This window comes from Aspergillus fumigatus, chromosome 2, assembly GCF_000002655.1.
Source record: "Aspergillus fumigatus Af293 chromosome 2, whole genome shotgun sequence".
NCBI lineage: Eukaryota > Fungi > Ascomycota > Eurotiomycetes > Eurotiales > Aspergillaceae > Aspergillus > Aspergillus fumigatus.
Genome location: NC_007195.1, coordinates 915,909 through 943,622, shown reverse-complemented (window position 1 = coordinate 943,622; position 27,714 = coordinate 915,909). Strand labels below are relative to the sequence as shown.

Here is a 27,714-nt window from a genome sequence, read left to right as displayed (position 1 = left end):
ACAATGTGGGGCCAGCTGATATGACGATGGAGATAAGAGAGTAGCATTCTCCGCGAGAATCCTACTTTCCACTGCATATTTCCGACTATCCAAACGAGATTCTTGTTCTTCTCAATCCTCCCGGAACCTACCACCTATGCTCTATGCATATCTGCGTCGAAGCCTTGTTCCTTTTTCGTTCCTATTCTACTTGTATTGTATCTAATTTTTAAATTTGGGCAGGCGAGGTCCCTATGTTGAGAACTACTGGCTTCGACTTGATCTGCGTCTGTCTTCTTCTTTCCTATTCCCCTACTACGAGAATTGTTTTGGCACGTACGATATGTGGACAGTAACACTGTCGTTACCGAGGAAGAAATGCAGAAATATCACATTGCGAGAACAGCCCCCTTCTTTTTGTACCCTACCGCGCGTGCATTGTGATGCTCAAACTGGCTAGCCGCTTGCTAGAGACCGCTTTCTCCCTACTATCTGTTTAGATCTGACCTTAACATTTGATTGTTTCGAATAAATTAGCATAACCGACAGCCTATATGATCTGACTAGGACAAGGTGGACTGGACCGATGTGCACTAGGAAAGGAACAAACAGTCATCCTTATGACTTGGGGCTCCTTTTCCTGTCAAAATACGGTATGGTAATGAGATCGTAGCGTAAGATGGACATTTTCAAGTCCGACGCCGGAACACAATAGGATTTGCCTTGAGCTTATCAGGCCGGCCGATGTCTGTCTTTTCTGCCACTGTCCGCTTCTTTGGATCAATAGCGGGAGTGGACTGCGGTGGCCTTACTCCGGTCACTGTGCTCGTGGTTACCGGACGTGTAGCCGTATTCCCCTGGGATTGCGGAAGGGGAGGGCGGCTAGGAAGAACAGATAACGTTTGGACTTGGATGGTAGTAGTAGAGATGGCAGTGGTACTTCCGCCAGATATCACAACTGTTGGCACTCCACCACCTGGTGCTGCTCCCCCTGGTGCTGGTGCTCCACGAGATGCTACTCCTTCACGTGGTGCTGCTGTTCCACCACCTGCTACTCCTCCGCCAGGTGCCACTATTCCACTTGGTGTTGCTGCTGTTCCTGGTACTACTGTTCCAGCTGGTGGTGCCACTTCAGGTCCGCTCGGCGTGGCAAAGCTTGTAGCAATAATAGGAGTTGAGACAGTACCTGGTCTGGTCGGTGTAGCCGGGCTTGTAGCAATAATAGGAGTTGAAATGGGCACACCTCCGCCTGGTGGTGCTGTTCCGCCTGGTCTGGTTGGTGTGGCAGAGATCGTAGCGCTAGTAGGAGTTGAGACTGACACGCCTCCCCCAACAGTACCAGTAACGTTAGAGATACCAGGGCCAGTGGGTATGGCAGGGGTTAAAGTCACACTGGGCAACCCAGTCTGTCCGCCACTGGGAGTGCGTGTGACGTTTGCGAAACTGATTCCTGTAGTCACAGAAAGCCTGGAAGTTTGAACAGCACCGGATGTTGCGGCTCCACCCCCGTGAGTAGACAGGGGAACAGTTGAAACAATGGTTTCTGTGGTCGTAGCTACAACTTGGCTTGAAGTAGTGTTGGGGAATCCACTTGGGCCTCCTCCAGGACCGTGAGGGATGTTAGGAACCCCGGTAGCTGAAGTCACCGGAAGACTTGTTGCAGGTCCTGCGGCTGCGCCTCCACCTCCACCTCCGGGAATTTGTGGTACACTGGGAACCCCAGTCGCCGAAGTTGTTGGCTGAGTTGAGGGTCCAGCGGTTGCGCCTGCCGCTCCGCCGGGGGCGTGAGGGGCACTCGAAAGATGTGTTTCTGTCGCGGTTGGACCTTGTGGACCGCCTGGCCCTGCGGCTGTCGAAGTTAGGGCTCCAGGACCCGTTGCAGAGAATAGAGGTGAAATGGCGGGAACACCTGGAGATGCAGTGGAGCCACCCCCTCCTTGAGTAACCTGACCAGTGCAAACTGTCTCAGTAATGGTGACGGTGAAAGTAGTAGTACTTGTGCCAGGAGCAGGACAGGGTGCGCAGGTTGGTGCAGCAGGAGTGGGACATGGTGGACAGGCTTGCGTCCCGACCTTAGGCGCAACTGGAGACTCGGATGGAGGCACGAAGGCTGTGAAAGGGTTTGATGCACTGGCAGGCACACCACCCCCAGCAGGAGAGAATCCTGGTCCCTCAGAGGTAGGGACACCTCCACCGGTTGGGGAAGACACTGGGGGAACAGTTGAAGCAATTCCTCCGGCCGAAGAAGTACCTGGGCGTGACCCAGTAGCAGCCCCTCCTGTTGGCGCTGTGGTTATGGGTGAATGAGTAGCACCTCCAGGTGGCACAGTTCCTCCAGGTGGCACTGTGGTTATGGGTGATTCAGCAGCTCCTCCTGGCGGCGCAGTTCCTCCTGTTGGTGCTGTGGTTATGGGTGAATGAGTAGCACCTCCAGGTGGCGCTGGGGTTGGAAGTGATTCAGTAGCAGTTCCTCCAAATGATACAGTCACTGTATGGGTTGCAGGAGGAATTCCAGATTCCATAATCGCAGCTAAAGATGAAGACAAAGCTGCACTAGCTAGACCTGCCGATCTCAAGGCCTCCGGAGGTGGTAGATGGCCCAGACCGCCGGGTTTGGGAGCTGCTATCGCACCATGGAGTAGCATCCATGCTGCTGCTGCGAGTGGCAGGGCCTGCCTCCCAGTGTGCATCTTGTTCACAGAGCAACCACAGTAGGAGATTAGGGAGAGCAAGGAGAAAGAGACGGCTCAGGGTTATGAGCGGCTATTCGATCAGCAAGTGGGTTGAAGAGACTCTGGAAGATCTAGGGTAAGCATCAATTATGTACCCGACCTTGAGTTATGATGAGGTCTGTATGTCATCCAGCAAGCGTGCGGTATCGGGTCTCAGTGGAACGAGCACGCTCGCAAGCTTCCAGTTCTTGGATTCGGATGTCCTATTGGAACTCGTCGGAGCATTGCAACCACGGTCACTCTAGCTGACCATCATCCTGACGCTCTTGCCTATATTCAATGATGTATATCGAATTGAACGGTAAATAAGGGGGATTCGCTTCCAGGATCGAATGTGGTCGTCTCAAGGTATTATGTGGACAAACGTCCGTGTTCGTCAGGGTAACCCATGTAAAGAAAAACGATGAAGTCCGTTTCAAACATATTGATCATCCTTTGAACAACAGGTACACAGGCTTGACGTGATGTTCGGGCCGTTGGCATGTTTCCGTGGTTCAGTCACATTATTTCCAGGAACCGAGCCGCACACTTCTGTCCGGAATAGCTTTCCGGCGTCACATCTGGATCATCTCATCATCATCTTGTACCAAGCTGCGAGTACGACGGCCAGTCGCGTAATTTGAAGAAAAATTATTCTCAAGATTTCTTTTCTGAGGGTCTCGTGTGTTTTTTTTGTCGGTAGGTTGGCTTCCAGCCGTCCTTCCGTAACTCCCATGAATTTCCCTCAGCAATTGCTGCTGCATCTTCTGGTGTTTTTTTGGATGTAAGTACGCCGGCAGACGTCTAAAAAGACATTCAAATGAGAGCGGATTCAGTAGACGTCCCACGGTTGACGCCAGCCAACATGAATTAACTTCGCTGCAGTGACGCATGCGAGACCCAGGGCATAACAGCAAGTTGTAAAGACAATCAGACCCCAATATTCTCCATTGCAACGGCTGAGAATCTCGCCAGCAATTGGAATCCCGGTGAGAGTACTAATCCAAGCGTCAGTTAGCCATCAAAACACCAGACGATACAATAAACAGGCACGGATGCTGTATGAGCTCACCCGAAGCTTACGATGGTATATGCCGTGGCGTAGTATCTTCCGTAATTTTCGATTTTGCAGAGTTGTCCAATACAGACTGGCGTAAGACTGATATTGCTGCCACTGGCGAACCCAAATATCACGCAGTAAACAATCATTAAGGGGACGTTGCCGCCAGCAGGAAGCCACAGACACGCGTTGCACAAGAGGCAGAGAGCCACTGTGACAATCAGCGCATTGAAGCGACCAAGAAAATCTGCGATGAATCCGGGGATCGCTCTTCCTAAGACCGAGCCGACGTTGAGGAAAGCTACCATTTGGTATGACAGTTTGGTAGAGACTCCGTGGGCTAGAGCATATGAAGAGATATAGCTGATCGGAACAAAAAGACCCCATTCAATGAAGAAGATGCCTGCTGTTGTGAAAGCGAACTTGGCATCTCGAAAAATCCAAAAATCCGGGAGGACATTCTCCTTGGAAGCCGGCTTCTTAGGCAGACGCGACTTCACCAGCAGGCAGGATCCGATTAACAAGATTAAACAAATCAAGGCAATAACACGGGTTGCCCATGCCCAGCCGATCTTGGGAAAGAGAGTCTCCAGGACCAGTGGGAAGACTATGCCACCAACAGAGCCTCCAGTAGCAGCAAGACCAGTTGCAACGCCGCGTTTCTCGTTGAAGAAATGACCGACTGCGGATATCGCCGGCGTAAAAATGAGAGAGGTTCCCGTTCCTCCAGCAATGCCAATCACAAGCATGAAGTGCCAGTATTTAGTGCAGAACCCTAGGGCAATCATCATTACCATGACTAAGATAGAGCCGGCAAGAACGAGAAAACGAGGCCCTTTCGCATCGAAGACTGGGCCGATTTGAACTCCACAAAAGAAGGTCAGGAACGAATAGACGCCAAATATCCAGCCCACATTGCCAGGGCTGTATTCTTTCAGCTGATGATCCTGAAGATACGCCTGGAATGTGCCGATTGTGTTGACCAGACCAAGGGACGCAAAAAGTCCCATGAAACTTCCAATTACCACCAACCATGCCTCTAAACCGCCTTCTGGATATGTGTTTCCCTCAGCATCTGTTGTGACACGACTCACGGGAATCCGATATTCCGAGGTATCTGAAGAGGTACCATTGATGCACTGTCCATAGCCTCCTTCTTCGAGCGCTCTGTTTGTCTCGCCAGTCGAAGGTAGGCCATCTTGCGAATTATGCTGCGTCAATGACTCAAGTTTTCCTGTTCCGCCCACCAAAGGATTTTCAGAAGCTGCACGAGGCGCGGCCGTTGATTGCTGCTTCTCCGAATGTGAGAGTGGTGATGTTTCCTGAGAGACTGGCTGGCTCTCCTTAGATGTGTGGTGATCTCTCTCGTCAACATTGGCGATGCCAAAGGTTTTGGTGTTTGTCAACATGTCAATGTAGGTCTCAGGTTGAAGTGGACCACAGTTAACCTTGTCCTCCTTCCACTTTCTCCTCTAAGATTCCACAGGCACACTTCGTTTCTCCTCGTTATTAAGAGACCTTTGGAAGAGAGGTGTATTTCGGTGCGGGGAAGCATAGAAAGAGATTGAACTTTCTATCCAGTTGGGTTTCCGCAGCGGATGGAGGGATGCCTGATGGAAATACCCCGGACAAAATTCGAGAATGCAAAAGTTGGGGTTTGATCTACTTAGCGTTTCAAGACTTTCTGCTCTAGCTTGGACTAAATGGTCAAGTGGAGGTTTCCGAAGAGTCGCTCATTAGCGGGAAGTCTCCTATTGGCGAAAATTTTGTGGCTCCAGTTGGCCTCGATTTTTTCGCCATAGCGAAGGCCTGCATAGGAGAAGATGCTAGACGCAATCAGGAAGGTCAACTGAGAGGTTAGGAACTTTGGCATGGCTGCATGAGTGGTTTGCTCACCAGGCGTACATAAGGTGGATCACCATCCATATGAGTTTCATGGTCTTGCTGACAGCTCAACACAGGTGCAGAACTGATCAGTAGGGCAAAGGGATCCAAAGAAGTCATAGATAAAATATTGGAAATGGAAATGGTGGCTAAGGGGAGTAGATGAGGCTACTACGTTGCAGTCGTTGCTGAAGTTCTGTTACTTCTGTGTTGTATGGAGTATTATAATTATGGACAGGCTGAATTTGTCGGAGGCTGCCGAAAGGTGGGACCTTCCTTGCTGAACTCCGTAGGGCTGTCACATACCTTATCAGCAGCATGACGTCTCTCGAACAGTATTGATTTCTGATAAAGAGAGCACTTGTGATGGGCGGGAAAGAAAATGAATAACCGAGAATAATAAGAGATGAAAATTTAGATATAGAAAGGTTAAAAAAAATGGACTCGCGGGGAATCGAACCCCGGACCACCCCCATGCTAAGGGGGTATTATACCACTAAACCACAAGCCCAATAGATGATACTCAAGCTAAATCTAAGCATTATGAGGCTTCTTGATAATAATATAATGATGACACTGCTTAATGTGCTTCAGTATCTCATCTATCCACTTAAGGACTTCATAATAACTTGATAACACACCTTGTATTCCAACAGCTGTAGTAACCCATCTTGCTCAGGCCAGATTCCTAACTGATGAGTCAGAGAAAGAATTCCTAAATCTGCGGTAGTACCAAGGCATGGGCGGCATGACCGCCACAACAAGTGCGCGAAGTGAGCCTGACTATGTGAATATTACTTTGGCGGCTTGTCCACGTTCTAGTAGATGTGAAAAATGGAGATGAGACAGATCTGAGCATTCTATCAGGCCATACCAAGTACAATGTGGCAGATCTATGCTTCTAGTGTTCTGGAGCCGATTCAAAGGTCTGCTCCGAACATAATTGTAAAACTTGAATATCTAGCATCAGTTGGGCTTGTGGTTTAGTGGTATAATACCCCCTTAGCATGGGGGTGGTCCGGGGTTCGATTCCCCGCGAGTCCATTTTTTGCTTTGGTTCCTAACTTCAAACGCCTGAAGTCACTGTTGTTCTGTCAAAGTTAGGTGGTCCTTATTTTTTTCGATTCAAGTACGACCAGAAACAGTCCAGGATGGCCGCTCTGGAGCCATCACCTCTCTTCGGAATTCACCAGGCTTAACCAGGTGCATGTACATCCCGCTCATCCTAGGATCCAGACAACTTTGGTTTGGATGGTAAATGCCGGGTATATCAGGCACAGTTTTGGTATGTTGCAGGGTTTCCTGATATTAGTATGTCTGTTCTGATAGTCCTTCCTATACTCTGATAGTATTTTAGGCGATATATGTAAACACATCTCACATTAGCGCTAGCTTGGCTCTATATCCTGGTCATGGCTTTAAATTGAGATCTCCCTGATATCAATGGATCCCATTTTATAATGAGGTGCTAGCAGTGCTGATGATGTGATTCTTCGAGAAGGTACTGATCAAATCAATGACCATCTCCTGCAGGTGCTCAAATCGTCCATTGGCCCTGGTCTTTATCAATCAGTAGTGATCACCAATCAACAACTGTAGCCTGAAGGAAGTCTTAACGCGGCCACAATACTGAGCTGTCCACTGGGTTATCTTACATATCTTTCCAGCCTCCCACCTCAGTGTTAATATATACACAGCCATCGATCCCGCAAAGTACAGCATCCGACTGAGTCAAAATCGTCAACTACTGGTGGTCTATGCTCATATGCCGCTACTTCATCGTCATCCATCCCTAGCACCCCGTCCCGTTTGTCCAATCACAACCGAGTTCATATACAACCCATAGGTGAAGCATACAGGGACTGACTACAATGCCTCCTCATACCATCTTGATTCTGCATGCTTCGGTTTCCGGGATAAGTGCCTTGTTCTTATTGGCATGTAGTGATCACCCACTAGGATGCTGTCAGATAACGGCTATATTTTTTTATCGTCGTTCAGAGGTTCAGAGCTGCAGTTCTTGCAGGTTTAAGCTTCGAGGACAGAGATGTGCTTCGCACTATGAATTATCGATCATCTATACGGATCGAGGGATCAGAGGCTTGCATGTAACGGCTCTTTGCTTCACTGGTAGCTAACAGCTATTCAGCGAGGGAAAGCAGCTGGCCTGTTGGCCAGTGTACAGTACAGGCTAGGCTCTCTCAGTAGTGCTGGGTCTTTTATCCTTACGTGCAACGACTTCCCATTTGCGGGTTTATAACTCTGTCTTAGGACGTAAATCGCCAGGAGCATCTGGTGGATCATGTTACCAGTGAGTCACGAAAGGGTGTACGCAATCCGTGGTAATGGGAAGGGTCCTAGCAGACGGGAAATGGGTTGCTATGTACACATTCCAGCACGGGGGATATGATTTCAGAGGACACAAACGCTGGAAATCAAGCTGGATTGACCTTGAATTCGCATAAATGTATACATCTCAAAACCACTCGGCTGTTCAGTCAGTGGACACCCGACCCATGTATGTCGATCGGGTCAGGGCTCATATTTCAACAAATCTGACCGAGTGATCTTATGCAACAAAATCCCACACGATCCCATTATCATTGGGCACAAGCAAGCTTCTATTCTGAATCAGCCCAAGGTACGAGCCAGAATAATCAAACTCCCTGGTTTGGTTGCTGGTAACGTTGATCCCTTAGAGTATGGGTTACTGTTGACCTCGACGGTAAGTGCGGGACGGACAATCGGTCGTGGGATGGTTTCTACATCCAGGACGCAACTCAATTATTGTCGTCTAACCAATAATGCAGCAGACCTAGAGGCCACACAGTACCCTCAGTCATTCTGGTCTGGCATAGGCCTATACTCAGGCAGTAAACCACAAAAAAAGTTGGACTCGCGGGGAATCGAACCCCGGACCACCCCCATGCTAAGGGGGTATTATACCACTAAACCACAAGCCCGATTTGTTGGTGGGCCTGTCCTTCCTTGACTATATATGGCAAAAAAAAATGTTGACGGTCCACGGCGTCGAATGACAATGAACTATTCCTGTACTAGGATCTTCATTCCTGCGCCGTTGCAGCCAGCATTGGAGCGAACCTGACAATTGTATTGTCCGGGGCTACCTATTCACTCTTTTTAGCTTTCACATTCCCTGCAGCTTCGCAGATGGCTACTTTCTCTATTTCTCCCCTGCTTAAGGTGATACCATGATCCTACGTCCCCCGTGGCGACGGCCGTCCCTAGGAGTGCCTTGGTAGCCTTTGAGTAGGCTAAGCATGCTTATAATCGAATACCACGCATCAGGAAAGGTGGCAATGCCTGCTCGACATCCATGTAGGACAGTCCTGGTTACTAGATCTCAGCGGGCAATGGGTCTCCAGGCCCGTCACTCGTTGAGAAAGTATACACAATATCTATCGCACTGTGCCAAGTCAAATACACTGTGAATTCTGCATGGGACAATCATCCAGATGTTTTCGATGCTGAGCCTGCCTGACCTTATCCCTACTGTCGCAGCTGCTTCCATGCTGTCTCATCTCTGGTCGGCAACTGTGTATCCTTTAGTCACAGACCAACTTCATGTTCCAGGTTTATCTAGCTCTCTTTTCGTTAATTTTGTCTGTGATATACCCTTTGCTGTGCCTGTTGTTCTAGTGGGTGGAGTATTTGACTGGTATAGCATGGACTAGCCTGCGTTGGTAAAATATATACAAATGTCACTCACCGCGAAGGGATATCAAAAGCTCATACACCACGTACGTGAACATCACTCAGAGACTGGCTCTAATCAGTTACTTGACTAGCAGCATTAATACTATGTCAGAGCAAGGGTATGCCCCACTGTAACGCTCATAGCTATAATAGCAACAACTCACCTCAAGTAGGATCTTGACCTGTGCTGCTTCAGAAGAGCAAAAATTCTCCCGAGCGCCATCAAAATGGGCTTGTGGTTTAGTGGTATAATACCCCCTTAGCATGGGGGTGGTCCGGGGTTCGATTCCCCGCGAGTCCAACTTTTTGTGTTTTGCTCCTCTGTATTTTTGTCCTCCATATTTTTGGACCCACATCGAACGTATCGGGCAGGGTAATCAAAGCATCCAATGGTACGGTAGTTAATGACTGCTGCAATCTCGTCCTAAACGGGCAGGTGACTATCACAATCATTCAGTGGTTCGTCATCATTGCCATTTCCGAAGTACCGTCCAGATATCTAAGTAATCGTCAAGCTTCGTATTAGCAGACGCAATCACGCCACACAGGTCATTCAATCATTTGCACCGCAATCTAAATTGTCTCTTATCGGAAAATCCCTGCCTACAGGGTTACATCGGCCCACAAAATTAATGAACTTGGTGGAAGACTGGAAAGGCGGTCAGCTTACTGTCTGAGCGATGAAGTCTACCAGCTAGTGGAGTTGCTCAAGGCGAAGAAGTTGTTTATTCCCAGACTGTCTTTATCAATGTAGCCATTACAGCAGGGCAAAAAACTGTGCATAGGGAGGAGTCCGAATGTAAGGTATCAGGTACTCAGACGTCCTACTCCGTACATGTCACGGGAATCCTCCGCCTGAGAAAGCTTAGCCTTCTAGGTACGGGGTGCTCCGTTGTACTCTCCAAGTCCGCAAGAAATTGATGACGCTTTCTCTTGCTTTTGCAGATCGTCCCCAAGACAGGATCCATCTCCGTCGGAAGGTTCAGCAACACGAGCTCATCATTTAAACTATTGCCGGTAGACCAGATAGCTATCACCATCGCCGTCATTACTATTACCCTTACCAAATTGATAAGGAACGAAACAGGCAAAGTGAATCATGGTGAGGAGGTTGCTCTCCAGTGGGCCTGCAGCTGGCTGGATCCAAAGCACCCCAGCGAATCCATCGGCTTATCTATCCAGGTGCATACCAGGGGCTGATCCAGTGTTATCCCGGTACTAGTCCAGTGGCTGCTTTGGGATCCTATGATTATCAATTAGATAGGTGTTAATCATGAATCTATGCTCTCCAAACGAAGTCCGTATCTTCCGGGATGCGTCTCCACACGAGGCTTGAGCTTGGACGCATTCAAGCTCTTCCCCCGACGGCAAGCGTTGGCTTCCCCTCTTCTGCCAGATAAAACAAAGATCTGGATTGGTTACCTCTCGAGTCTTGAATATGATTGTTGGTTGATAATCGCGCATACAGGCCCTAACGTTCCATCCCCGTCGGCCTACGCGCATCATCACCGAATCGAGAGAGGGTTCCTGTTGGAGCCTGGAGTTCTGCAGCATTCGATTGTTTTCTGGACTTTCCATGTCTCCCGGCTTCTGGTGATAGGCTAAAAGCACTCTGTGCTTCCCAGCTGTCGAAATTAGCGTGGCAGACATGGCTATCGTCATATAAATGCAGCCAATTCTCCTCGGCGTAATTGGGACTGATCTTCACCCGTACCTGCAAGCCTCAGTTTCCCGTCTTTGATTTCCCCTTTGCCTTGCCCGGTCGAGATGTTGTTCGGCTCGGTGGCTTCGACCGCCCTCCTGGCGCTCTCTTTGTGCCTGGACAGCGCGTCTGCTGCAAAACATGGTCGGTTCGGCCAGAAGGCTCGTGACTCGTTGGCCAAACGAAGCTCGTCATCGTTGGTTACCCATGAGCCAGAGACGCGCTCACGCCACAAGGACTTCCGATTCCTGAACAAGGATACAAAGCGTATGTATATTTTTGTGTTACCTGCGTTGGAATTGATGATCGTCTAACCTGAATACTGCCGCAGCCTACCTCGTGAAGAGTCTGCCCGATGTGAAGTTCGACATTGGTGAGATGTACTCCGGCTCAGTCCCTATCGACAAGGGCAACAAATCCAGAGAGCTTTTCTTCATCTTCCAGCCCACCATCGGTGAACCTGTGGACGAAGTTACCATCTGGCTCAACGGAGGACCAGGTTGCAGCTCCTTGGAAGGATTCTTCCAAGAGAACGGCAGATTCACCTGGCAGCCGGGAACATTAGCCCCAGTTGAGAATCCTTACTCATGGGTCAACCTGACGAACATGTTGTGGTATGTGTTACCTTTCCAGGCCGTTATTCAAGAGATTACATGTCCGATATCTGATGCGCATCGACTGTGACAGGGTCGATCAGCCTGTCGGCACGGGCTTCGCCACCGGCAAGCCGACCGCAACTTCGCAGGAGGAGATCGCGGAGGACTTTATCAAGTTCTTCAAGAACTTCCAAGAGATTTTTGGTATCAAGAACTATAAGATCTATGTCACCGGCGAGAGTTACGCAGGCCGCTATGTTCCTTATATCTCGGCCGCAATGCTGGACCAGAATGACACGGAATATTATGACCTGAAAGGTGAGCTTCTTCTTAGCCGATATTGCTGCTCACATACTGACCGTATTTGCTCGATCCAGGTGCCCTCGTTTATGATCCATGCATCGGCCAGTTCGACTACGTGCAAGAAGAAGTGCCTGCAGTGCCCTTCGTTCAGCAGAACGCCAACCTGTTCAACTTCAATGCAAGCTTCATGGCGGAGCTGGAAAGGCTCCACCAGACCTGCGGCTACCAGGATTTCATCGATAAATACCTAGTGTTTCCTCCCTCCGGTGTCCAGCCGCCCAAGATGTTCAACTACACGAGCGATGCGGAGTGCGACGTTTTTGATATGATCAAAACCGCCGCCATGGCTGTCAACCCCTGCTTCGACATCTACGAGATCAACCTGATGTGTCCTCTTGCGTGGGATGTTCTTGCCTTCCCCACGGAACTGGTCTACCAGCCCGCCGGCGCCACGGTCTACTTTGATCGCGAAGACGTCAAGCGTGCCTTGCACGCTCCGAGCATCAAGTGGGCCGAGTGCGCGGACGAGGCCGTCTTTGTGGGTGGCTCTGGTGGGCCCGAGCAAGAGGGTGACTTCTCGGCCAACCCCATCGAGCATGTCCTCCCGCAGGTGATCGAGGCGACAAACCGTGTGCTTGTCAGCAATGGTGACTATGACATGATCATTCTGACCAACGGTACCTTGCTCGCGATCCAGAACATGACCTGGCATGGCCAGCTGGGCTTCCAGTCGGCCCCCAGCACCCCAATTACGATCACTTTGCCCGACTTGCACTACGCCGACGTCTACGCTGAGAACCAGATGACCGGAGTGGACGGTGCCCAGGGTGTCATGGGTGTCCAGCACTATGAGCGCGGGTTGATGTGGGCAGAGACCTACCAGAGCGGGCACATGCAGCCCCAGTACCAGCCACGGGTGACGTACCGCCACCTGCAATGGTTGCTGGGCCACATTGAGTCTCTGTGATCTTGCTGTATATCTGTGTGTATGAATGAAGAACTACATGAGGGAGATGGCTTCGGTTATTTTGACGATGTAAATAGCAATGATGTTTTCGAATGCCGCGCTATACTAGGCGAGGAAAATCTGTCCTGAGATTTTGAACTATTCCAGGAACTCATTCCCTGATTGGGTTTAATCCTTCACCCAGTTTTAGCTTTCGCTCGATCGATATCAAATGTTTACCCGTCCGGGTAATATACGGTTGACTAATGAGGTTCTCGACACTGTAGCCGAGCCGTCGGCTGTTCCATTGAGAGTGATGAGTGAGAGAGTCTACTTTGCCAAGGAACGTATCCAATTTACAGTACATGATCAGACCAAGACCGCTCTGTGAAGGAGAAAGGGTGTGCAATGCGGGCATCTATATCGGCAAACGTTGAAAAGGAGAAGAGTGTGCGCCTTCTATGGTATGTCTGCATGAGTCGTGAGATCCCGCTAGCTGAGGTAGACGTGCAGTAGGCTGGAAATCAACCACTCGCATATCATTTGCTGAATATGAGATTTCCCGTCGTATGGTAGACCCTTGCTGCCTACAGAGTATCCGTACACTAGGAGCCTATTCAGGAAACAGGGTACGTGATCCCAAACTATCCAGGTTGAGCTTAGTGTTTTGTTTACGGACTAGCCCACGCGATTCATGAGGAGGGAGCCTCCGACTAGTCAGAAAACAGACTGGCGATCCCATTGACGGCCCGTTAGGCTGCTCCTGAGGAGATGACCGAGGGAAGACTTGCACTTCAGAATTTCCGAGCTGAGAGCACAAAGTAAGACATTTGTCACACACGAGACGGGCAGCCGCGGGTCCCAGGGAAAGAAGTGTAAAAAAAAGGGAAAGAAAAGAAAGAGTGAAAAATGAGACAAGAGGACGAGCTTATTGGTAGGAACTGCACAAGGTGATATTGGCGATTTGGATGCTAGTAAGACGGTTGCGGCAATGATGCCAATGAATGGATTGATTTGCATTTGGCCCAGCAGCCGCCAAGCTCCTAAAGACGATCGATACCGCATACGGGTAGGATTTCCTTGGACGCTCCCTTGGTCTATGGAAGCGTCCACATCGGCTACGAAGTACAGGGGTGTGTATTGTTAGGTATGGGAACGACATTAGCGCTGCAGCTTGAATCTTCACGTTATCCGTAATCTTGATAACCATTCCTGTCGCATTGAAGAAATCACATATAGTCCGCGAGTATCTTACCTTATCACCTTATCCCCGTTGTACGTAAGTAAAGGTCGGTTAGGGAGTAGGTACACTTCCGTACCACCTGGTAATTGGAGGTAACTTGGGGTTTCTGGTAACGTACGTACCGTACGGAGTTCCTACGTTGCCATCAAGTGGGGATGCGGCAGACCTTGTCCTAGGCGAGATTAGCGCGGAAAAGAGAGTTGCCGATGACGTAGATTATCTACAAAGAATTTTGTGCGTGGACTTCAGCAATCCGTATTAGTACTTTCTGTGCGATCCATGGCCGTGGACTAACCTAAGATGCTGACCTCAGGCTCAGATGGAATGATTGATTAGAATGGTATAGGATGGCAAAAGGAAAGACACAAAAAGTGCAGAAAGTAAAACCAATAAGGACAAGGCACAAAACTGCCGACCACAAAGTACTGCAAAATTTTTTTGACAGTGGACTAAACTGGTGGGGGCGAAACGAGCTGGTTACTCTGTACTTTGATATCAAATATGTACGGAGTACTCTGGAGTACCTGTGGCCTCGAGTCAGTGCCACTTATGAGAGGACCGGCTTTCGACACTCACTGCTCTGTACACCCCTCCTCGGATAAATGAGCCCTCGACGGCTCGGGATCGGGAAAGGGGACTTCGTGTCACCCAGTGTTCTTTCTTCCTTACTTCACATGCAATTGTTGAAGATCTGTGTACTCCGTATGCTCTGTTAACTCACCTGCAGGAAGAGATGACTTGCGTGCTTGTCAGCCTGCTCCAACATCGTCACTGGGATGTGATTTTGGGACATCAGGACTGGAGGATGTTTCCTTGTTTGTGCAAGGCTAGCACTTGGCACTTGGCGGGTAGTCGACGCCAATGGGACCAGACTAGTCCATAAAAGGATTGGCTGAAACTCGCAGTCAGCAGCAGCACGAGGCAAGCCACTTCCTTTTACCTAAAACTGTCGACTCCACCGCTTTCCACACCCGGTTATGGAAAAGAAAAAGAACCCGCAGCTCCACTCCCTCAGACAAACGCAGCCACTGAGAGCTTGGACACTGTCCCTTATGGCTGGTGTGTTATACGTCCAGTATCTTACCTGTTGAGCTCTACCTGGGTAAGGAGATTTATCTCAGTTTACGCATGAGGGTGGACATATATGTCCAGCTATTATTATTATTATTATTATTATTATTATTATTATTATTATTATTATTATTATTATTATTATTATTATTATTATTATTATTATTATTATTATTATTATTATTATTATTATTATTATTATTATTATTATTATTATTATTATTATTATTATTATTATTATTATTATTTTTACATTTTTATTTTTTTTTCTAATCAAATTCTGATTAATTCGAGGATGGGTCGTCTGCGTGGGTAATATGCTTCCATATACCGGTCTCTTAGACAGCACAGGAGGCTCCTTGGCCATGGTACGATGTATGATACGGGGAGGTAATAATACGAGATTAAACCACATTAGGGAAAAATCTAACCACGTTCAGACCCATCAGCCCCATAGTCGATGCCTGTACCATAAGGTCAATACCCTCCCCGTTCTCTGTTGCAACCTACCAGAGCCCTGCCTGGCGAAAAACCTCAATCAGAATGCATTTGGCTCATTATCATGGTTGTATTTTCTCTCTTCTGATTGGATTGCTAGATTCGGGTCCGTCGATTTTATCCCCTCAAGGCTTTGTTTCCCCGACTTTTCCTGGATTGTCCAATGGACCAGCAGACATCCTCCAGTTGCCTCCATTGGAATCCCCCATATATAGATGCGGTTGCCCACCAATTCGCGACGATATTGTTCTTTTCTCTCTCGTCAACTTCTGCAGTCTTCTTCCCTCCTTTCGCCCCCCCTCATTCCCTCTACCCTTGTCACGAGCAATCAGGGTGACAGCTGATTCTTTGCAGCTTCTCTTGGTTGACTCTTGCCCCCAGCTCACCTATACCCCCCTCCCCCCCCACATTTCCTTAGGACTGTGGTTGTGTTACATTTACAAGCTGTTAAATCCCACTCGGTTGGACGGTCTTCTCTCTTAAGATTGTCAAGTCTCAGTTCTACTCTTGGTTTATATATCACTCCTCACATCCTACTGCGAGTTCTTACGCCTGAGACAAACAGCATACTGGCCTTTCAGCTGTACGGTGTAGGATCAGCAGCAACAACCCACGAATTCTCGCCCATACGCCCCCAGCTTCGTTTTCGGTCGAGAATCACGAATCATTGTTCCTTGCGACCGGTCTCTGAGGATTTACTCCCCAAGTAGAGCCCGTGGACGGATATCCTAGTGTTCGATAGCCATTGCGCCTCTTTCTGGCCCTGAGCGACAAACCGCCCTTATTGACCGTGCCTGTTCATCGCAGCAGAACCGTGACCAGTCGCCTTCCCAATTGCGCCAATAACGAAAGTCGCACGAGACAGTAGATCTAGGCCTGAGGGACGGAATCTCGACCTCGAACCGGACCATTTCCTGCACTCGCCAATCCCCATCGTCCCATAGTAGCATCGCCAGACCTAACCACCATCATGCCATTTTTCAACCCGTTCCGAAAACACGACCAAACAACCTTCCACGGTGTCGTCATTCCCCTTAGCAGTGCCCCATCGCATGCGCGCCCAGAAAGCCCAGCCCTGGAAAAGAAGGGAAGTCCAAAGGAGAAACCTGATGATTCCAGTCTGGACAAGGCTCCATCGCAGGAGAACGGCTCTGCCGCTTCCATCCCCGAGCGCAGCCATCTGACCATTGAATCTCTTCGTGCGGAGATCGAGTCTGATGTTGCTGCTTCGGGGCATGATACTGCTTATGACCGTATGTTTTTGTGTGTTGTCTGCGACTATTGAGACTTGGATGCTTCTGTTTGCCCGTTCCTCGGCATTGACCTTCGCAACGAGTCTACCCCGTTCTGGTATAGGAATGTTTGATCTAATGTCGGCGTGTTACAGGCAAATCAAAGGTGATTAACCGAGCAATCCAGGATATCGGCATGGGCCGTTATCAATGGGAATTGTTCTGTCTTTGTGGGTTCGGTTGGTTGGCAGACAAGTAAGTTGTGATGCTCTCTTTTCTCAGGTTTGACATTCGTCGCTAATCGGTCTCGCAGCCTTTGGCTACAGGTTAGAACCTTTGTCAATGCAGTGTATAAAACCTAGACACTAATCAGAATCAGGGAGTTGCCCTTACATTGACACCGGTTGCCTCTGAATTCGGCATCTCTTCCACTCGGGTTCGTTTCACAACCTGCGCCTTGTTCGTAGGGCTTTGCCTGGGTGCATCCTTCTGGGGTGTCGCATCAGATATCGTCGGACGTCGACCAGCCTTCAACCTGACCCTCTTTATTTGTGGGGCCTTTGGTTTGGCCGCCGCTGGTGGTCCCACATGGATTGGGTATGTCCATTCGATATTTCCTGTCCGCAGTTGGGGCCGGAGCTTGCGCGCTAATATACCTCAAATCTAGTGTCTGTGCTTTGTTCGCCTGCCTGGGCCTCGGTGTTGGCGGTAATCTGCCGGTTGATGGCGCTCTTTTCTTGGAATTTCTGCCTTTTGCTTCCGGAAATCTCTTGACCATGCTGAGTGTATGGTGGCCTGTTGGTCAACTTATCGCTAGGTTGGTGCCGATCGAACCGTTCGAGCTATGTGAATTCAAATCATCTAACAACTCGCTAGTCTTATTGCATGGGGCCTCATCCCCAGTTATAGCTGCGCCGATGACCTGCCCTCCTGCAAAGCAGTCGGTGACGGAGTCGCCTGCTGCGGAAAGGACAACAACATGGGCTGGAGATACTTCGTGCTCACTATGGGCTCCTTGACCATTGTCATGTTTATCTGCCGCTTCTTCCTCTTCCATCTCTACGAGTCCCCAAAGTTCTTGCTCGCCCGTGGTCGCCAGGATGAAGCTGTTGCTGCAGTCCACGGAATTGCCTACAAGAACAAGACTAAGACTTGGCTCACCGTGGACATTCTCAATGAGATTGGCGGCTACCCCGAGGAGAACGCCCCCCAAACGCTCAGCACCAAGGAAATCGTCCAGCGAAACCTGTCCAAGTTCTCTCTGCAGCGCGTCCGCCCCCTGTTCGCAACCAAGAAACTCGGCTTTACCAGTATGAACCCCAACCCTTTCCCCCCCCCTTCCTCCTGCCGAGTCTAGATAGGCCATGGCTAACATGTCTCCAACAGCGGTTATCCTCTGGTTCTGCTGGACCACAATCGGAATGGGCTACCCCCTCTTCAACGCGTTCCTGCCCCAGTACATCAAAAACGCCGGCGGCTCCACCGAGGCCTCCACCTACGTCACCTACCGCAACTACGCCATCACTTCCATTGTCGGCGTGCCAGGCTCCATCCTGGCGTGCTACACCGTCGACATCAAGTACATCGGCCGCAAAGGCACAATGGTCATCTCGACCCTCATCACCGGCGTCCTCCTCTTCTGCTTCACCGCCTCCACTAACTCCAACGTCCAGCTCGTCTGCAGCTGCCTCGAGGCCTTCTTCCAGAACATCATGTACGGCGTCCTCTACGCCTACACCCCCGAGGTCTTCCCCGCCCCCAGCCGCGGCACCGGAACGGGTATCTCAAGCTGTCTGAACCGCATTGCTGGGCTGTGTGCGCCCCTCGTCGCCATCTACGGCGGGAGCTCAAACCCCAACTCCCCCATCTACGCCTCTGGTGGACTCATCCTTGCGTCCTTTGTCGCAATGTGCTGTCTTCCTATCGAGACGATGGGGAAGCAATCGCTGTGAAGCGGTTCCTTACTCTCTTCTCTTTTTTCCCGTGTGGACTGTGATATGCGATAGCCTGACCAGAACAATGGGTTTTAAAACCTTGAAATGGGAAATCCGACATATTCGAGACATTGAAACCAGAAAAGAGAGAAAAAAAAAGGAAAAAAAGAAAAACAAAAAGGAAAACTACATCCGCTCTGGCTTCTCCAGACGGTGTAATGCAATACCTCCATGATGAAGCCATGCTTGATGAGGTGGGCTTGGGACATGTATACCCTACTGTTTAGTGTATTTTGACGAGTTTCCTTGTCCGCTGGTGAAAGTGCCTCTCGTCTTTGCATATTCAGCGGATGCGTGTTCAATGTATATATCGCAGTGAAATGAAACACATGAATAACAAACAAATATGGATATACATTCATGACTGGGTTGCCATCATTTGAACTGTGTAACCAGCATTACTCTGTCGGGGTATATCTATGTCTCTTTACAATCTACTATTGTAGGTGGAATGTGCAGGTCCATATTCATCAGGCCAAGATGGGTAGAAAAAGGATCGCAACAAACCGGGATCAACCCAGTTGGTCATGAGGTATTTGTTATCATAACCCATGATTCTCCTATGCTTGAAAGACTTAGCAAAAAAGGGAGAAGCAAATAGCAGCCAGCCAGCGGACGGTACTTGAATGCTCCAGTCCAACGCAAAAAGAACAAACAGCGGTGACTATCATAAATCCATAACAGATGCAAGGTCATGACCCGGGCGCAAACTGTAAGCCAGAGCGATATGTAAACCATTGTAACCCAGCACTCCCATCGTAACGTACATGTCAGACACATCGTAACGGCGAGAAGGTATTAGGGGGATTCAATAGAAGAGAGGAGTAAAGAGAAGAAACAAAGCAACACGGAAGACGGCTTAGACGACAGCTTGACCCTGTTGTCGTCTGCCTCGCTTTTCTAACAAAGTCGCATTGCTGAGGCTTAGCTCGAACGGTTGCCGCGAGTGCCGGTTGATACTCTGCTTGGCGGCTGCCACGACGTTCGCACTATGGGTGCCATAGCCCTGCTGCCGAGACTGAGGCGCCTGCCTAGCTTGAGCAGCGTGACTGGGGGCTCCCAAGTTCGTTGACCGTAATTTGGCTTCCATAGCTGCAACATCTCCCGCGTCCTGAGAGGCTTTGGGGATCTTCGCCGGCGGGTAGGCGTCGTTCTGCACGTGTTGTAATGTGACGTCATCCTCTTCATCATCGTCGTTGTCCTCGTTCAGGGGGTTCAGAGCCGACTGGAACCCGGTGGTCGGATTGGCACCCCGATATCCTTGTCGGAAATTCTTGCGCCGCTTACCTTCCTCTTCTTGCCGATGTACCGCGTAGCCGACATCGAACACCTCACGCAGGTTGATCGCGCCAGGGGACCGGAAATCCATGGGGCGATCTAAACCGGCGGAAGCCGGACCCAGTAACCGCGCACTTACAGGCGCGTAGGGTGCCTGATCGGCTGCTTGAGCATCCAGGGGCTGTTGCTTGGTTTGACGACTAGCGAGCGGGGTGGCAAGAGGGGGCGCATCGTCAGCTGCTTCGGTAGCTTCATCGGTCTGACGGATCCACGGATGAGCAAGGAATTCCTTGATACTATACCGCTTCTCCGGGTCGACGGTCAGGAGATGCGAGATGAGATCCTGAGCCGACTTGGAGATGTCATCCCACCATGGCGACAAGAAGGTGTACTGGCCCCGCGCAACCTTCTCGGTGAGAACCTGGATGCTTTCGTCGTAGAACGGAGGAAAACCACATAGCAGAGTGTAGAGCACACAGCCAAGGGCCCACATGTCGACGCTCTTCGAATACCGTTCGTCCTTGACGATCTCGGGCGCTGTGTAGCCGACGGTGCCACAGGGGGTCATAGTCTGGCTGTCCCAGATGACTTTGGACAAACCAAAGTCGGCGATTTTGATCGTGCCTATCCCACCCGATCCAACGCCAGGAATGAATTCGCCTTCATCCACCTTCTCTTCATCTCCAGGCTGGACAGGCCTTGGGTTCTTACTCGGCACAAAGGGTATGGGGTAGAACAAGAGGTTTTCTGGCTTGATATCACTAGACAACGACATGATTAGTACTGGTTGTCACAAATATATATATATAAATCACTGATGTTTGATGGAACGTACCGGTGAACAACACCTGAAGTCTCATGGAGATACTCGATGGCTTTTGCGACCTGGACGATGACGTGACGGCTGAGGTCTTCACTGAAATAGGTCAAGCGCACAATCTGATGGAACAGCTCGCCCCCTGGACACAGTTCCAATACGATATAATAGTATTGGCGCGATTCGGAGAATTCGATCAGTTTGACAATATTGGGGTGATCGAGCTGTCGCATGATCTGGACCTCTTTCAAGATGTTCGCGCGCTAGAACAAGTTTTAGCATATATCACAACCGATCATTCCAAGGTTATGAGATCGGAGGAAGGAAGGAAGGTGTAAAGGGAAGAGGCCATGATAAGGGAAAGGAAAGGTGCTGTGAGTAGGATTTGAGGAAGGAGATAGGAGTATGATATGTGGATTGCGCACCTCCGCGGCCTTTGGCTTCTTCCTGAAATTTGGATGAAGATGGGCGTCGTGCTAAAAGAAAAGAGATATTGGCGACATTTCTTTTTGAATAGAGCGATAAACCATAGAGCAAAGCGCACAATGGGAAAAACCCAAAAGAAATCACACGCTAGAACGAATGAAAAAGTTTCAGGGCTGACTGCCTACCTGATGGCTGTTCATTTCGAATTTCCGCACAACTTTAATGGCAACCTCATCATGCTCGCCCGTGGTATCCTTGGCACGGTAAACGTTGCTAAAGGCACCATCGCCCATCTTCTCCAGTAAGATATACCGCTCGAGACCAGGATATTTTGGCATTTTTGTCCTGCTACTCCGTTCCTCGGCGACAATCTGTTCGATCTTGGCAGTTCTGACTTGCTTGTTTTCGGGAGACTTCTGGGGTTGAGACTGCGGGGGTTCCGATTGCTGCTGATGAGTGTGCGCATGACCCATTTTGCTATCGATGGCATCGAGATTGTCAGCCGCGGGAGGATATGAGCCCTGTGGTTGACGTTGTTGTTCTGCGTGAACAGGAGAAACGTCGGTGGTGGGTTCGGCGTGGGGGGTGACAAGCCGAGCCTGCTTGCCATGACGTATGAAATTTTTGAGATTCTGTATGGTACTCATAGTGGCGGATAGGAGTGGGAAGAGCACAACAATGAGCGAAAGGGATAAGAAAAGGAGGAAGAGAGGGGGGAAAGAGAGAGAGAGAGAGAGGGAAGAGGAAGAAGAAGAGGTAAGGAGAAAGATGGCGAGTTAGATAGGATAAGGTAAGGTAGGGTAAGGTGGGAGCGATGACGATGATGATGATGATGATGCTGATAAATAGTCGCTTTTTCTCTCTTGGTCTTGGTTAGTGTTTACCCCGCCACAATGGGATTTTTCTTTTTCTTTTTTTTTTCTCTCTCTTTCCCCCCCTTTCGATTAATTTGAGGAAGTGAATCGAGAGAAATACCACCAGCAATAGGAATTGAAGATAATGAGACTCGATAATTGAACTCGAAGAAGGGTAGAACCCCCAAGAGAAGTGAGTTGGTAGGGAGAGGAGACTGTGGAAGGCCAGAAAATACAGGTGTGGGAAAGGGGGAAAAGGGCAAGATTGGGATGGTGACACTAGGTAATATGGATATCAATCTCAATGATAACGAAGAAAGACTTTACTTTTTCTCCAAATATCTACTCTGTAAGTAGATAGTAGTTTCATTCCTCTGGAGCTAACTAGTTCACTAGTGGTAGTTATCGAAGAGATCATTATGTGACATAAAGGTGGGGTGTTGGAGGGAACTTGACAAGATCATCTTATGAAGTCAGTGGGTTCTGGGGAATTGCATTGCAATTTGGGGGATCGGAACTCATCGTCATCATCGTCATCATGAGTTACTCTTTGAGGTATTGTATTGATTGCTCTGTGTCTCCTCGCTACTCTCTCTGCACACTTCAAATTGAGGCGTCGTATGACGTCGAGGGATCTTCGGGCTCCTTGTTATCATGGCTTCACAACCACCACTATTACTAGCAATAGATAGTATCCATGAGCATTACTGCAGATACACAACTCTGGAGTAATGATGTTTATCGCCAATAGATGTCATCTATTCATTATCCGTCGAACTATAGCACCATGTTATTTCGCCAGACCAGAAGGTTAAAGAAACATCGACTCTCTTACTTTATTTAGCTTAGTTTTGGACCATTCTACCTCTCTTGTAGTTTGTTATAGTTATTATGGTTGTTATCAATCTTATTAGCAGTGGGGTTCTCATCGTCATTAATCGTCATAGTCGCAATGGTTTTTCCCTTCATACCTCCCACGCTGAAAGATACTACAAAAGTCTGGGACTATGAAGCACTTCCAAGAAGCGGCCTTGGCTTTCTAAGGATCCCATGGGTTGCATCCGGTTTCAGGACTCCAGCTTCCTGACTTTTGTTTTGCCTTCGCTTTGCCTTGAATATTTTGCTTGTTTGGCCTGTTTGGTCCTTGTTTCGGACTGCAACTCTGCAAGGCTGGAAACAAGTATTAGTCTGGTAGTAGCAGAAAGAGGATAAATCTACACAAATCCCGTCACGATGAAAGAAAACACCCTGTATCTACACTGCTGATATTTCTGCTCATCAAGATGAGAAACATCCTATCTTTTGATGTTCTAAGCATATGAAGTTTGCAGGTGATTGATATATTATTGATACCCTCCCTGCATTGTGACACACGATAGGTCTCAGGCATCACAAATTGTGGGATGTGGCGTAGATGGTGCCTCTCCGACTATTATCTATCACTTTTATCGAAGCACTCTTAAGTATTATCATTGTTATTGGTATTGAATCAAAAAATAATGAACAAAGAACAGACCTCATGAAAGACGAAAAGTCCAGACGGTGCATATTAATGCCGGCACTGAAAGGAAGACCATTGGTTCAATACGTCTCGTAGGGACTAAGGTAGTAAAAGTACTCGTAAAGTGGGAATCCCCTCTTTTTTTTGTTCCCGTCTCCTTTCTGTATCTACCTGGAATTCTGTAGGTTCCGACAGAAACCCAAATCTTCACACTCGCGCCTCAAACCTCCAAAATTGCATATCTCAGGAAGTACATTATAAGTTGCAGCTGACTTGGCCACATTCATGGTCAAACCCACATTCCAGCTCCGCAACGTGGAATGAGTCGATCTATCTACCTTATCCTGGAGCCTGTTCTGTTCAGTTGCCTTGTATCTGCATCACTCGGCATCTTCCACGTCTCCCCTCATGTCTGTTGCCCTTGCCTGACACTTACTGATTCCTAGCCGCGTCAAAGTAAATGCACCGTCATCGCATCTTATTTTTATCCCCATCTCGTTATTCGCTGGCCCCTGATTTCTGACCTTGTTTGCTTGGTGTGTTGCTGTTGTTGGCTACACCCGCTCCGCTGGCCAATATTGCTTGGACAGTTACGCCTGCGTGTCCGCCCCCTTGCAGCCTCTTCCTTTCGTGGCGCGTCCGGCCATTCTTCTCGTCGCTTTCCTCTGAGCATACTCCGTACGGAGTACATATTGCTTTGTTCGCTTGACGACGAAAAAATCCAAAAAGAAAAGAGGAAAAGCAAATAAGGACAAACTGATCATAGCCCGTAATCTCCTTCACACCTGGCAGGCCTAGAGCGGTTCCACTGATACTTGTCCCTTCTCTCGCGCCTCTTTTGCCTCTTTTCGCTATGTGGCCTCCGTTTATCACTTTACCTGCCACCTACATCTGAATCATCCAGTGACATGTCCTTTGTAATCACCGCTCACCGTGAAGCTGTCGGCCCACGGTGACAATAACGCTTCCGCTGGTCGTGGCAATTTGCGGTGAACTCGAGGTTTTCAAAATGCCTGGCGTTGAAACCACTGGTGCCTCTGTGAATTCCCCCAAGTCGGTTCTCGAACGGCCGCTCTTCAGATCTGGCAAGCCCCTGCCTCGGGGAGCAGAAGTGCCCTGGGATCCTGATCTTGCGCACTCAGCCTCTTCAAACAATGGCGGCCATATTTCCGGAGCAATCCCCATCGCTACGGCTCCGGCTCTTCCTTTGACTCCACCCAGCGCAGGCCACGAGGAAGCATCGTCAAATGACGCGTCAGGCATGCAAACGACCACCTCTTCGCATTCTGCCAACTATATCCATGGTGCGATGACGCCGACCAAACCCTCCCGTCCCCCCACCCCGGAGACAACGCCGCCTCGCATAACTTCATCGACATATCGACCAAGTCTCAGTCAGTTTGGGCACACGTCCGCCTCCTCTAGAGCCGAGTCTTTCCAGACCGCCCGCGAGATGATTTCGGATGGCGAAACAGTGACCCCACGTCGTTCGACCCAGTCATTGCACCATCAGAAACAGCGCAGACCCTATAAGCAGAAATCATCTCAGAACGAAAGTCCACCTGGTTCCAGTGATGCCAGTTTCGGAGATGACAGGTCTACTCCAGCCCAGTCCGACGAGACGCTGAGGCCCACCAATGTCGAATCGTACGATGGTTGCGACAAGGAACGAGCGCCATCCGGTGATCGTCGTCCAAGAATCCGAACAGAGAAATCCCCCTCCCGATCTGCCGTGGATGGGAACGATGAGGATCTCCCTCCACTACGTGGACGGAAGCTACGTGACCGGGTCAAAGATGCCCAAATCCGCATGGCAAGCCCTTCCCTTGAACAATTTCGTGAGGAGATAGGGTGGCCCCCCGCTGAAGAGGAGTTCCGACGATATTCCGGTGTGTCGACGTCGTCGACAATCGAAGCTATGATCATTGACGCTCCGCGACCGGCCAACCGAAAACTGCGGCATACCGGAAAGAGGCAGTCTCTACGCTCCACCAGCTCGCCCGTAACCAAATCGGCACGTACATCGCTTGTTTCCAATCCAGACTCCCAGCACCGCCTAGTCCATAAAGATGCTCGGATCACCGAACAAGTTCGCAAGAGCATTGCGTCTGAAACCTCTGTTCCAGCCAGTGCCACAGCGGATGGCCCTCCTCGAAATATCGAGGTTGTCCCTGTAGTCGTGATTCCCGAGCGACGTTCTTCTCTTCGTTCTTCTCACTCTGACAGTCGGAATCCATCCAAGGCTGGTTCCCGGCGCCGATCCAGTCAGCGACCTGAGTCTGCGCGGAAGGATAGACCGCCATCTCTCGACCTTACCCGTCAGAGGAAGCGGACATTTTCCGACTCGATCGCTACTGCTACTCCAGCGTCACGTCCCCGAGGTCGCAGCCTTGGTCGGCCGGTGATTCCTCCTCGCAGCTCCTCATTGTCAGCGCCCACAAGTAGGGACAGCTCACGGCGCCCGTCCTTCGCCTCCGAGCGCCTTCCAAACCAGGACCTTCTCATGGATCGTGAAATGGATAAGATCCCTATTGAACAGCTCGAACCAAGGCTCGACAATCAGACCTCGAATGCCGGCCGCTGGGACGCCACTGATGCTCCGAAGACACAATCCATCTGGATCGGCATCGAAGACATGACGCACCTACGCCCACCTTCCATTCTCTTCACGCCAGCCTCAGTCGCATCATCGTCGCCAGGGTTGATTGAAATCAAGGAGGCGAAGACAGTTGCTTTCTTCCCTCATAATAATGAATCTCTCCTACTTGTTGATCAGCCTGTGCGAGCTGCACTCGATCACCCAGCGTCTCAGCCGGATGATTGTCAACGACAGAGGGATTCACGAACGCCTGAGAACCTTCTGCCTCAAGATTCAAGTCATGTCCATTCACCTTTGAGGAACCCTCGCCCGCCACCGAATCCGCCAGTCCCTAACGTTATCCCGCCGACTCCCGAAGATGAGGCTGACCGGCAGCTGAGGGTGTCAGATGAGAGGGACGAGTCGAATGGTATCAATCTACGGCGGTTTGGCTCACTCCGACGCAGGGTGGTTCGCCCTCGATCAGATTCCTTTGATCGCTTCGTCCGGTCGCTCTCCGTAGCCTCAGCAAAAAATCGCAAAGCAGGCAGAGATATCGACAGCCGGCTTCATCCATTCTGGCGCCCACGTCGGTTCTGGGACGACTCGCCAGAGTCGGAAGAACCTCCACAACAAGCCGCCCGTACGGAGTCCGATCATATCATAAGTAACTCGTTGGGAATGCCTCAGCCACGGGTTGTGTTCGACGGGCCTTCCCTCGCTCGTCGCAGCCCGTTCCAGGGCACGAATCCCCGTCGCCACCCCAAAAGGAGCAGTGCTCTGATAGGTTCCACCATGCTTAGCCCTGAAGCGCTTCGCTCTCAGACCTCTCTCCATCGGCGTCGCATGCTCTCCTTGTCGTGGTGGAGGCTGCGCCTTCAGCTGGGCCCCGTGCGCAATTTCCGCAGACGCCTGAGGCGTTCGCTTCAGCAGTGGGAAGAAGCAAAGCGCGAGGCACGAAGGGAAAAGCTGAAGCAGAAGATTGGCGAAGCGGTGTTGGTGGGCTCTAGCATGCAGGCTCGCGACCTTCTTAACCGACCCTGAACGCCATGTTATGAATTGCCATGAGTTCATTTTCTCTGATAGATTTCGATGGGATGCACTCTCATGATATGAATGATGTCTATGATTTGCTTGTTTGCATACTTGTTCCATGCCTTTTATGCCGCCGCAGTGTTTTGACCACTTTGCATGACATTTACGACTTACGATATGACGACGAGGATATGACGACAACGAACCGGATGAGATTTGTCTAAGGTTCACGTGCATTTGCTCTTTTTTTTTTTTTTTTTTTTTTGTTTCTTTGAGTCCATTGATATAG

The 27,714-nt window shown here is 49.8% G+C and overlaps 6 protein-coding genes and 4 non-coding genes across 10 annotated transcripts; 5 read left to right on the top strand and 5 right to left on the bottom strand.

The window, feature by feature from the left end:
• Positions 1-668: 668 nt before the first annotated feature.
• On the bottom strand, positions 669-2,669 carry AFUA_2G03540 (putative extracellular threonine rich protein; the record flags this gene model as incomplete). The annotated part of the gene is made up of 1 exon (XM_744395.1): positions 669-2,669. The coding sequence occupies one exon, from the start codon at positions 2,667-2,669 to the stop codon at positions 669-671; it is 2,001 nt and encodes a 666-aa protein (XP_749488.1).
• Positions 2,670-3,522: 853 nt separating this feature from the next.
• On the bottom strand, positions 3,523-5,159 carry AFUA_2G03520 (MCT family MFS transporter; the record flags this gene model as incomplete). The annotated part of the gene is made up of 2 exons (XM_744394.1): positions 3,523-3,688; positions 3,763-5,159. 2 exons carry the CDS (start codon positions 5,157-5,159, stop codon positions 3,523-3,525), a joined length of 1,563 nt encoding a protein of 520 aa, XP_749487.1.
• Positions 5,160-6,073: 914 nt separating this feature from the next.
• Positions 6,074-6,145, bottom strand: tA(AGC)5. The gene has a single exon. It is a non-coding gene (tRNA).
• A 461-nt stretch (positions 6,146-6,606) lies between these two features.
• Positions 6,607-6,678, top strand: tA(AGC)3. The gene has a single exon. It is a non-coding gene (tRNA).
• A 1,847-nt stretch (positions 6,679-8,525) lies between these two features.
• tA(AGC)1 lies at positions 8,526-8,597 on the bottom strand. The gene has a single exon. It is a non-coding gene (tRNA).
• A 120-nt stretch (positions 8,598-8,717) lies between these two features.
• sxa2 (putative pheromone processing carboxypeptidase (Sxa2)) lies at positions 8,718-13,943 on the top strand. Its single transcript, XM_744393.2, has 4 exons — positions 8,718-11,320; positions 11,385-11,667; positions 11,741-11,967; positions 12,027-13,943. The coding sequence occupies exons 1-4, from the start codon at positions 11,119-11,121 to the stop codon at positions 12,917-12,919; spliced, it is 1,605 nt and encodes a 534-aa protein (XP_749486.1). The 5' UTR covers positions 8,718-11,118; the 3' UTR covers positions 12,920-13,943.
• Positions 9,581-9,652, top strand: tA(AGC)4. The gene has a single exon. It is a non-coding gene (tRNA).
• Positions 13,944-15,714: 1,771 nt separating the features above from the next.
• On the top strand, positions 15,715-19,278 carry AFUA_2G03500 (MFS transporter). Its single transcript, XM_077804065.1, has 7 exons — positions 15,715-16,963; positions 17,098-17,197; positions 17,256-17,268; positions 17,322-17,539; positions 17,610-17,759; positions 17,819-18,252; positions 18,329-19,278. The coding sequence occupies exons 1-7, from the start codon at positions 16,681-16,683 to the stop codon at positions 18,892-18,894; spliced, it is 1,764 nt and encodes a 587-aa protein (XP_077660229.1). The 5' UTR covers positions 15,715-16,680; the 3' UTR covers positions 18,895-19,278.
• A 65-nt stretch (positions 19,279-19,343) lies between these two features.
• AFUA_2G03490 (serine/threonine-protein kinase) lies at positions 19,344-22,272 on the bottom strand. Its single transcript, XM_744391.2, has 4 exons — positions 21,643-22,272; positions 21,457-21,507; positions 21,050-21,294; positions 19,344-20,975 (listed from the first exon to the last, which is right to left on the bottom strand). The coding sequence occupies exons 1-4, from the start codon at positions 22,102-22,104 to the stop codon at positions 19,796-19,798; spliced, it is 1,938 nt and encodes a 645-aa protein (XP_749484.1). The 5' UTR covers positions 22,105-22,272; the 3' UTR covers positions 19,344-19,795.
• A 1,651-nt stretch (positions 22,273-23,923) lies between these two features.
• Positions 23,924-27,689, top strand: AFUA_2G03480 (uncharacterized protein). The gene has a single exon (XM_744390.2). The coding sequence runs from the start codon at positions 24,822-24,824 to the stop codon at positions 27,432-27,434; it is 2,613 nt and encodes an 870-aa protein (XP_749483.1). The 5' UTR covers positions 23,924-24,821; the 3' UTR covers positions 27,435-27,689.
• Positions 27,690-27,714: the final 25 nt, after the last annotated feature.

Excerpts from the sequence above, each read along its gene's own strand:
- sxa2 (XM_744393.2), top strand. The coding sequence starts at position 11,119 with ATGTTGTTCGGCTCGGTGGCTTCGACCGCCCTCCTGGCGCTCTCTTTG. Across the intron at positions 11,668-11,740 it reads AACCTGACGAACATGTTGTG|GGTCGATCAGCCTGTCGGCA; the intron begins GTATGTGTTACC and ends CGACTGTGACAG. Across the intron at positions 11,968-12,026 it reads GGAATATTATGACCTGAAAG|GTGCCCTCGTTTATGATCCA; the intron begins GTGAGCTTCTTC and ends TGCTCGATCCAG.
- AFUA_2G03500 (XM_077804065.1), top strand. The coding sequence starts at position 16,681 with ATGCCATTTTTCAACCCGTTCCGAAAACACGACCAAACAACCTTCCAC. Across the intron at positions 17,540-17,609 it reads GGTGGTCCCACATGGATTGG|TGTCTGTGCTTTGTTCGCCT; the intron begins GTATGTCCATTC and ends CCTCAAATCTAG. Across the intron at positions 17,760-17,818 it reads GTTGGTCAACTTATCGCTAG|TCTTATTGCATGGGGCCTCA; the intron begins GTTGGTGCCGAT and ends ACAACTCGCTAG.
- AFUA_2G03490 (XM_744391.2), bottom strand. The coding sequence starts at position 22,104 with ATGAGTACCATACAGAATCTCAAAAATTTCATACGTCATGGCAAGCAG. Across the intron at positions 21,508-21,642 it reads TCGAAATGAACAGCCATCAG|CACGACGCCCATCTTCATCC; the intron begins GTAGGCAGTCAG and ends CTTTTCTTTTAG. Across the intron at positions 20,976-21,049 it reads ACTTCAGGTGTTGTTCACCG|TGATATCAAGCCAGAAAACC; the intron begins GTACGTTCCATC and ends GTCGTTGTCTAG.
- AFUA_2G03480 (XM_744390.2), top strand. The coding sequence starts at position 24,822 with ATGCCTGGCGTTGAAACCACTGGTGCCTCTGTGAATTCCCCCAAGTCG.